General features: G+C 43.8%; 1 protein-coding gene across 1 annotated transcript in view; it reads left to right on the top strand.

Annotated features, from left to right (window-relative positions):
- wdr3 (WD repeat domain 3) overlaps nucleotides 1–9,461 on the top strand; it is a gene marked incomplete in the record, with an annotated part of 211,240 nt that extends 201,779 nt beyond the window's left edge. The window contains 7 exon segments of the mRNA XM_037687116.1: nucleotides 2,298–2,363; nucleotides 5,962–6,054; nucleotides 6,361–6,411; nucleotides 6,528–6,571; nucleotides 6,691–6,819; nucleotides 8,982–9,075; nucleotides 9,152–9,461. Of these exon segments, the coding sequence (XP_037543044.1) occupies nucleotides 2,298–2,363; nucleotides 5,962–6,054; nucleotides 6,361–6,411; nucleotides 6,528–6,571; nucleotides 6,691–6,819; nucleotides 8,982–9,075; nucleotides 9,152–9,307 (633 nt within the window).
- Between the last annotated feature and the right edge of the window lie 953 nt (nucleotides 9,462–10,414).

Here is a 10,414-nt window from a genome sequence, read left to right as displayed (position 1 = left end):
ACCTCAACTGGCTCCTCCCGACGTGGAGAAGCAGCGGCTCTACTCCGAGTCCCTCCCGGATGATTGAGCTTCTCACCCTGTCTCTAAGGGAGAGCCCAGACACCCTGCGGAGAAAACTAATTTCGGCCGCTTGTATCCGAGATCTCATTCTTTCGGTCACAACCCAAAGCTCGTGACCATAGATGAGGGTGGGGACGTAGATCGATCGGTAAATTGAGAGCTTTGCCTTTTGACTCAGCTCTCTCTTCACCACGACAGACCTGTACAGCGCCCACTTCACTGCAGATGCTGCACCTATCCGCCTATCGATCTCACGCTCCATTTTTCCCTCATTCGTGAACAAGACCCCAAGATACTTGAACTCCTCCACTTGGGGTAGGACCTCCTCCCTGACCCGGAGAGGGCACTCTACCCTTTTCCGGCTCAAGACCATGGCCTCGGATTTGGATGAACTGATCTTCATCCCGGCCGCATCGCATTCGGCTGCGAACCGCTCCAACGAAAGCTGTAGATCACGATCTGATGAAGCCAATAAGACCACATCATCTGCAAAAAGCAGAGACGCAATCCTAAGGCCACCAAAACGGATCCCCTCAACACCTTGGCTGCGCCTAGAAATTCTGTCCATAAAAGTTATGAACAGAATCTGTGACAAAGGGCAACCTTGGCGGAGTCCAACTCTCACCGGGAACAAGCCCGACTTACTGCCGGCGATGCGAACCAGGCGCTGACACCGGTCACTTTCCACTTTCAGTTTTTATTTGTTAAAAAAGTTTGACACATCCAATAAATTTCATTCCACTTAACGATTGTGTCCCACTTGTTGTTGATTCTTCACAAAAAAAATTAAATTTTATATCTTTATGTTTGAAGCCTGAAATGTGGTAAAAGGTTGAAAAGTTCAAGGGGGCTGAATACTTTCACAAGACACTGTAGCTTCTGATTTTTAGCTAGCTACATAGATATCTATAAAATAAATTTACACACTAATATCTTAAAGTTAGTGTTACATGGATTCTAGTTTAATTCACCGCGATGCACGTGTTAAGCTGCAGTAACGTTAGCAAACGTAAACTCACTAGCTGAAGCACAGACACAGCTCCGTCCTCGGATGAAGCAGAGTCCGGTCGTGGAGATGATGAATCAGGCCGTTCAGGCTCCAACACCAACAGGCTAACTTTAACTCTGAGAGGAGGAGGAGGCTGCGCTCCTCTCTCCTTGCAGACAAACACAGAGCAAATTTATGCTCTTAAATTTCGTGCACGGTCAGGCTCTTCATAATGGCTTACCTTAGAAACCATGTTAACCCCGTCTGTGAGCGTAAGCATGTATGTGTTTTTCTTGCGTTGCAGCACTGGCGTTGGCTGTAATGTGACATGTAGTTTCAACCACATGTCACATTACAGCCAACCACTGAAACTTGACACCGACCAAAGCAGTTCGGTTGGTACCATAAAAGAACTGAAATTCGGTACTCAGCCCTAGCCCTGCCACTTATACGCCGAAGCGACATATTTATGGATTTTTTTCCAGTATTTATAAACCAGTTTTTGTCTGGGATATGACCACTTTCATTCATTCTGACTGAAAATATAGAACACTACCATTTTTCAGCCGCTAGATGGCACCAGAGTAGTATAGCATGCCGTTATGTCATGTAATATGTAAAAGTGGTTATTAATGACACAATCGGCTTGCCCAAGTCTCCCACCTTCGTCCAGCTCTCCTGGAGCAACTGTCAAATCAGCTTCATTTTGCTGCGCCGCCCCGGCAAAATGCAGCAGATTTGACCAGTGAAGTGCATTTATTAAGTAAAAGTTTAACTGAGACACATCTTTACTATAATTTTGAGCAAACAAATAATTGTTTTTAAGGGTTAATCTTGTTAAATTCTTGTAAAAATCATCCCATATTTTGAGCAAACAAATAATTGTTTTTAAGGGTTAATCTTGTTAAATTCTTGTAAAAATCATCCCATGCACGCTCCCGCGGCCACCATTTGGCAGCCTATTGATTTTTGGCACAACACTGGCCCACATTTCGGGGTTGTCAGCGGTGACGCGTAATAGATGCGACATATTTATTAATTTTTCCACATTATTAGACAAATATGGAGTGATGCGAATTATAGGGCGGTGCGACGTGTACGGCTGAAAATACGGTAATCTAACATTCTTTTGTACTCTGAAACTCTACAGGCACATCACTGTACAAATGGAGTCCTGCTCTGACAACAACAGCAAATCACCCAGTCAGACGTGAGATTTACGTGAGATTTGTTGTGTTTCTGTCTGCAGGTACCAGGAGAGACTGAGGGAGAAGCTGCACCGGCCGGAAAGAAAACAGTGGAGACAGTCAAAGCTGTGAGTGTTTCCACCGCTCAGTCCCCGAAATACAGAGTTTAGTGCAAACCTGCTGTTTTGAAGAATGAGAAGTGAGCCACACATCCAAGGAAGTGTATGAAATATTAGGAATTAAGAAAATCTTGTTCATTTTAAGAAAAAATAAAAATAAAAAAAAAAATATATATATATATATGTGTGTGTGTATATACAAACCGAATTCCAAAAAAGTTGGGACACTAAACAAATTGTGAATAAAAAGTGAATGCAATGATGTGGAGGTGCCAACATCTAATATTTTATTCAGAATAGAACACAAATCACAGATCAAAAGTTTAAACTGAGAGAATGTATCATTTTAAGGGAAAAATCTGTTGTTTCCAAATTTCATGGCGTCAACAAATCCCAAAAAAGTTGGGACAAGTCCATTTTTACCACTGTGTGGCATCCCCCCTTCTTCTTACAACACTCAACAGACGTCTGGGGACAGAGGAGACCAGTTTCTCCAGTTTAGAAATAGGAATGCTCTCCCATTCATGTCTAATACAGGCCTCTAACTGTTCAATCGTCTTGGGCCTTCTTTGTGGCACCTTCCTCTTTATGATGCACCAAATGTTCTCTATAGGTGAAAGATCTGGACTGCAGGCTGGCCATTTCAGTACCCGGATCCTTCTCCTACGTAGCCATGATGTTGTGATTGCTGCAGAATGTGGTCTGGCATTATCGTGTTGAAAAATGCAGGGTCTTCCCTGAAAGAGATGACGTCTAGATGGGAGCATATGTTGTTCTAGAACCTGAACATAGTTCTCTGCATTAATGGTGCCTTTCCAGACATGCAAGCTGCCCATGCCACAAGCGCTCATGCAACCCCATACCATCAGTGATGCAGGCTTCTGAACGGAGCGTTGATAACATCTTGGACTATCCTTGTCCTCTCTAGTCGGGATGACATGGCGTCCCAGTGTTCCATAAAGAACTTCAAACCGTGACTCATCTGACCACAGAACAGTCTTCCATTTTGCCACACTCCATTTTAAATGACCCCTGGTCCAGTGCAAACATCTGAGCTTGCTTAGAAATGGCTTCCTCTTTGCACTGTAGAGTTTCAGCTGGCAACGGCAGATGGCACGGTGGATTGTGTTCACTGACAATGCTTTCTGGGAGTATTCCTGAGCCCATTCTGTTATTTCCTTGACAGTGGCATTCCTGTTTGAGGTGCAGTGACGTTTAAGGGCCCGGAGATCACGAGCATCCAGTAGAGTTTTACGGCCTTGACCCTTACGCACAGCGATTGTTCCAGATTCTCTGAATCTTTTGATGATGTTATGCACGGTTGATGATGATAACTTAAAAGTCTTTGCTATTTTACGCTGGGTAACACCATTCTGGTATTGCTGCACTATCTTTCTGTGCAACAATGGTGGAATTGGTGATCCTCTTACCATCTTGGCTTCTGAGAGACACTGACACTCTGAGAAGCTCTTTTTATACCCAATCACGTTGTCAATTGACCTAATTAGTGTTAATTGGTCTTCCAGCTGTTCGTTATATGCTCAATTTACTTTTTCCAGCCACTTATTGCTACTTGTCCCAACTTTTTTGGGATTTGTTGACACTGTAAAATTTTGAATCAACATATTTTTCCTTTAAAATGTTACATTTACTCAGATTAAACTTTTGATCTGTCATCTGTTATATTACGAATAAAATAATGACATTTGCCATCTCCACATCATTGCATTCAGTTTTTATTCACAATTTGTTTAGTGTCCCAACTTTTTTGGAATCCGGTTTGTGTATATATATATATAATATATATAAATTAATACAGTGACTGTTCATACAACAATAAATGCAAATATATGGAAAAGAAAAAAAAAATCATTAATTCTTTTTCATTAAAATGTATTATTGAATTATTCTGCTTTGTATCAACTTTTCTGTTTTTGTGTTCTCAACACATAGATGTAAAAAACAAAAACGAGTACAGTAGTCCCTCATTTATTGCGTATGTTCGGTTCCGAACCCGCCTGCAGTAAGTGAAATTCTGCCAAGTTTCGACGTTATATTTATTTTAGTATTTATACTGTATATATGTTGAGGCTTTAGAAACCCTTTACACGCTCTTGCATTGTTCAGAACTCTTGAAGTTACATCATTTTAACAACATACATACAGTACTGTATATGTAGCTACTAAATTTTATTTACCGGGCTCTGCTAGACAGCAGTGACTCTGTTCGTGTCCGGTCCGACTCTGTTCTGGTTCTGCAGATGTGCCCTGCAGCAACAATCAATGTTCTAAACTCTTAAACCTACTAATTTTAACAACATACTTAAATGTAGCTACTAAATGTTATTTACCAGCGTGTCCTGCTCGGAGGTCCTCGTGGACCGGCTACCAGCTCTCAAGATTCACTCATGGGTCTGGAGGTCTGGTTCCGCTCTGGTTCTGGTCCAGTTCGGTGGGTTCAGTGCAGCTTCTCTGCAACCACTGGGTGACAAAGTCACTGTAATAAGCACCAACCTGTTTCTAATCGGATCAAACCTTCCCTCTAGTGTTTCATCAGAATGGAGCAGGGCTTGTGGGCGGGGCCTGTTGCCCTCTGTAAATGGAGTCTCTCTGAGCAGGACTACAGTGGAACTTACTGACACAAAACTTCACAATGGCAGTGCCTGTCCAAAGTATTTTATTTTTCGTAAACTTTTTACTGTCCCAGTCACGTGAGTAATATTAAAGTGTACAATCGTGTCCTGTACAAATATTTTTTGTTCAATATTATGTACTGTACATTCACAAACCACGATAGAGCGAGTCCACGAAAGTCGAAACGCAAAGTAGTGAGGGACTACTGTGGATAGGAACAGCTAAAACATCTAATGTTCCAAATAACTAGAGAAGAGAGAAACAGGAAGAAGTCCTCAAATATTCCTTTAGTTATTTAGTAAAAGCCTTTAAAAAGTCTGACAACAGTAATTTTGGGTGTACAGAACGCAGCTGTCTCATAACGGACGTCTGATGAAATACTTCTGCTGTAGAATCAAATAGTTTAAAAACGGACAGCTCTTGTTGGGCAGCTTCTTTAATGTAGGAGATGTGTTCAGGCAGCTGTGGCTCAGTGGTTAGAGCAGTCGTCCTCCAATGCAAGAGTTGGGGGTTCAAATCCACCAGCAGTCACATGTCGAAGTGTCCCTGGGCAAGACACTGAACCCCTCACTGCCTCTGATGTGTCCCATCAGTGTCTGAATGTGATAAAGCTCTGATTAGTCTCTTGAGAATGATTTGTTCAATTCTCTTTGTACAGATCTAGTATAGAGCTGTGTGAATGGGTGATCTAGTATAGAGCTGTGTGAATGGGTCAGTGAGGCACAGGTTGTTGTAAAGAGCTCTGAGTGTCTTCATAAGACAGAAGGGAGCTGCATGAGTACAGTCCATTTACCATTTTAGAAACTGCTATAAAGCTGGTACACTGCAGAGTCTGTTACCATGGCGACAGACTCACTTTTACCTCCATCTGGTCCTGAAGAGAAAGCCCAGGGTTAACTTGGAGTTTTCTGTTTGTGGAGGACGGCCTCAGGTTTGTTTGACCTCTGCTGACGTCCATGTGACCTGTTTGCAGGCGGAGCGAATCATGGAGGCTCTGGAGCTCTACAGAGAAGAAAGCAGAAAGATGGAGGAGCACAAATATGCCTGTGAGAACGCTGGCAAAGAGGTACAAACATGTTTGATGTTCCACCTGCACTTCCTCCACACCTGAACTGGACTGAACAGTCCTGCAGTTAAAGACAGACTCCGACACATTAGAATTAGAATATCTTTGTATTTTATATGGTCGTCTATTGTTGTCTGGACCTCATCTGTTCTTTGTTTAAATCAGCTCTCTCTTGTAAACGAGTCCTCGAGGCTCAAGCTTGAATGAAATAAAGACGCTCCTAAAACAACAGCTCATTTTGTTTGACATGAATGTTCATGCTTTGTTGTGATGTCATCATTTAAGACAGCTGACGTTATCTTTCAGTTGCCTCCTCCGAAACCCAACCCGATCCTCGTGGCCTCTGGGAATGTTGCTGTAAGTGGAACAACCACAGACAACACATGGATTATGAACAAGGAGAAAGCTTCCAGTAGACGGTTATTCATATTATTATCATTAGGTTGTAACAAAGTCTCTTCTTGTTCCTGTAGCCCTCCCGCTACGTCTTAGATGTCATAAAGAAGGTTCGGTCCAGGTAAGTTGAGAACAAAAAATAAAAACTCATCGTTTCCTCAAGAAATCGATCTCATTTCCCAAGATTGTTTTGTGCACGTTAACACAAGCAGTGGTGTTTGTGTGTGTGGTGATCACCAGTGAGCTGGAGGTGTCCCTGCTGGTGCTGCCGTTCCCGTATGTCCCCGAGCTGCTCAAGCTGTTCAGCAGCTACATCCAGCAGGACCTGGAGGTGGAGCTCGTCTGCCGCTGCCTCTTTTTCCTGCTCAAGTAAGCCCCGCCCAGCACCACGCCATGGAAAACATCAAATACAAGTTCTTTGGCTGTTGACGTGGACACATGTGTCCAGATCTGACCATGTGTCCAGATCTGACACATGTGTCAGATGTTGTACAGATGTGTCAGATCTGGTGGCTAACTGATGAGCTGAAGAATTTTTTAAGGAGTCAAAAGCAGAAACAGAATCGAGTCAGTAAATTAAAATCAAGAGCAGCTCAATAAGTGCCCAGAACTAGTTCCAGTGTAGAATCAGACTTTAGTGTGTTCCCATCACAGGAACTTTGTTCACAACACAAATATTTATCTTTTTTTTTAACCTCCATTTCCTTTGCATGAAACTGGGTCAAAGCAGAGAACTCGGGCAGAGATCGAACCCAGAAACAGCCCAGTTAGGGAGGACCTACAACCAGTATGTTGCCATACTGGGATTATTGGAAAGATGTTTGCTGTGAGTGAGTCGGAGAGTCGTGCTCCAAGTTTCTCTTCAGTTCGTGTCACAGAGTTGTTGCAGGGTCTTCAACCTTTCACATTATTTTCTGTAATTGTAGAGTGCTAGAGCTTCACTGTGAAACCTGCACAGGAGCTTCTGTGCACCACAGTGCACGTGAGGCTGCAGCTCCACCTGCACGCCTCTAAGAGTCACTGATGATCAACAACCAGCAAGTCGTGCCAGTTTAACATTTCAGCTGGCAGCAGTCTGTGTTGGGGTTCGGCCTCGTCCAACACTAAACCACATTTCTGCTGACTAGCTCTAAAAATGGCCGACTTAAGTTTTTTTTTCTTTTCAGCTCAGGCAGCCATCTTGAAATTTTGATTTGGCATCAGTGTGTGATAGAGCACGTTGTCAGCTACAACTTCACCAAACTTCAGCTCTGTATGTGTAAAAATGACTGAGTTCAAGCATTTAAAAAGTAGCGTTGTCGGCCATCTTGGATTTTTGATTGTGATGCAGCAGTTGATGGAAACGTTCTCACCACACCAAGTGTCAGCTCAGTATCAGTAAAATTAGCTGATTTATAGTATTTTTCCTTTTTTGCTCAGGCGGCCATCTTGGATATTTGATCTGCATTAAGAATTTATAACAACTTGCTCTCAGCTACAACCATACTAAATTCCAGGTCAATATCTCAAAGAATCACTGAGTTATAGTCAATTTTGTGTTTGCTGCGGTAGCTGTGGCAGCCATCTTGAGTCAAAATGGCTCCAAAAGTTAATATTTTCTAGAGATACATGTGATGATTACATTCTGTGAGTTTCAAACAAATGCAACGAGCTGCTCCTCAGATGCGCTGCTAACAGACAGAACATCTAAATTTGCATGTACAGTACTCTCTCACTACTTCACAGTTCGTTTTTTGCGAACTCGTTCTATCGCAGTTTTTCAAAATAAGAGCTGACATGACACACAACTGGCTGATTGATGGATGAGCCGCACGATCAGCATGACATTTTTATTTAAAATGAATTATTTTAAATTATGTAGCACCTGCTGCACCTTTGTGCAGCCACGCTGCAGGAGAAACTTCCTCTGCAGCTCCTCCGTCCTCCTCTGTGATCTCCGTTCTGCTGTGGATCACTGAACTGCTCCCCTGTCTCTGAGGGAGAGTCCAGCTCTGCAGAGGAAACTCACTTCAAGCTCCTGGATCCACGATCTCATTCTTTCAGTCTCTACAGAGTTCATGACCAGAGGTGAGGGGAGGAACGTAGACCGACCAGTAAACAGAGAGCTTTGTCTTACAGCTCAGCTCCCTCTTCACCACAACAGACCGGCACAGAGTCCACAGTACTGCAGACGCTGCACCAATCCATGTGTGAGTGTCACGCTCCATTCTTCAATCACTCATGAACAAAACCCAGCGATACTTGAACTCCTCCACTTGAGGCAGAACCTCGACCTGAAGAGAACAATCCACCCTCGGATGGACTGGTGCAGCATCTGCAGTATTGTGGACTCTGTGTCGGTCCGTTGTGGTGAAGAGAGAAAACTACAAAAATGTGGACAAAAGTTGTAACTATCAGAAAAAGCTAAACGTAAAAAAGGCAATAGTAATGAAGAGCTAAGAAAAAGTATAAAATAGGAAAGGGTCAGAAGTTTCAGGAGTTTCACTTGTTGAGAGTTGTGATGTGAGCAGTTCTGATTCCATGGTTTTCAGGATCCACTTGGGTCTGGTCACCAGTAACCAGGTGCTGCTGTCCGTCATCGACGAGCTCAGGGTCAATACGCTCTCCAGAGTGCGCCAAATCAGAGTGAGTAACATCTGCAGAGGAACAGTGGTGTGTCTGGGACCGTTGTGTCGTCTCCTCACGGTGTCCTCTGTTTCAGGACGTGATGGGCTTCAACAGCGCCGCCCTTCACTTCCTTCAGCGCCGGATCGAGAGCAAAGAGGACGTGATGTTCTTCACTGACGCTACGGGCCGGCTCAGCGACAACAAGAGGAAGAGGAGGAAACGGGAGAGAGCACTTCTGACCCTGGCTTGACTCTTCTGAACGTTGATTTTATTCCTAAAGATTAACACACACACTCACACACCCCCGTGTCCCCCCAGCTGTGGTTCAGGCCTGATGGAACATGACGCATTTCATTTGTTTCCTCCCAGTTCAGCTTTTCTAAATAAACCTGACAGAGCTGTGCACACGCAGCCGTCTGTAAAATGTGCACGTCTTTGTTTTTATACGTGCGCGTCACGTTTGAAGCAGAGCTCCATTCATCTTCACACAGAACGGAGCTGTTGGAGGTGGGCCCCAACCTGCTGGACTCACCTGAACGTCCGACCACTTGGTGTCACCCGCCCCCCCTGGAACCAGAGGGGTGCTTGAACTTCAGCTGCATGTATGATCCTGGTAGACCTGGCATGCGTGTTTATTTCCTGACCGTCTGTGAAGAATGAGGTGTTCAAAACTCTGGCTCCTCCTCCCTGTTGGAGTTTTGTGCTGCAGACGATAAAAAGAAAAGAGTTGAGGATTTGAAATGAAAATGAGGAGAGGCAGCAGCTTTTTACGAGGCTGGGTTTAGCCTCCAGCCTGTAAATGTCACACACGCCAAAATAAAAAATTCTTGAGGAAAGATCCCGGGTCGCTGTGACACGTGACCAGCGCAGAGCTGGAAACATAAAGTGACAGATGTGCACATGTGGTCATTGACACCAAAATGTGTGAAAGTGACACTGTCGACCTTTATTTGTTATTTTAAATGTACAGATGTTTTTGTGAAACACTCGGACCTGTTCTGAACTTTACTCCTCATGGAACAAACTTTTTCTTAAAGTGGGTTGAAAAAGTTCTTGTTGCCTCACAAGCCGGACTTTAGTCCATGTTCAGGTTGATTATAAGTAATGAACCTACACAAGAGGCCTCACATCAAGTTGTGGGGGGATGTTACTTTTAAATATTTGTAAAACTGATCAGACTGAAAAAAGGAGCGAGCAGTTCAAAGGTTTGGGTGGTGAAGACGGCACCAAGTCTCTTCTGGAACATCTTCATCTAACCACTGGAGTTATTGCTCCAGATCCTTGGAGCTGGATGGTTCTCATCACACAGGGGTTCTCAGCTGGATGGTTCTCATCACACCGGGGTTCTCAGTTGGAT

Source organism: Nematolebias whitei, chromosome 13, assembly GCF_014905685.2.
Source record: "Nematolebias whitei isolate Nwh7 chromosome 13, NemWhi1, whole genome shotgun sequence".
Taxonomy (NCBI): Eukaryota; Metazoa; Chordata; class Actinopteri; order Cyprinodontiformes; family Rivulidae; genus Nematolebias; species Nematolebias whitei.
This window is presented reverse-complemented; position numbering and strand designations above follow the sequence as displayed.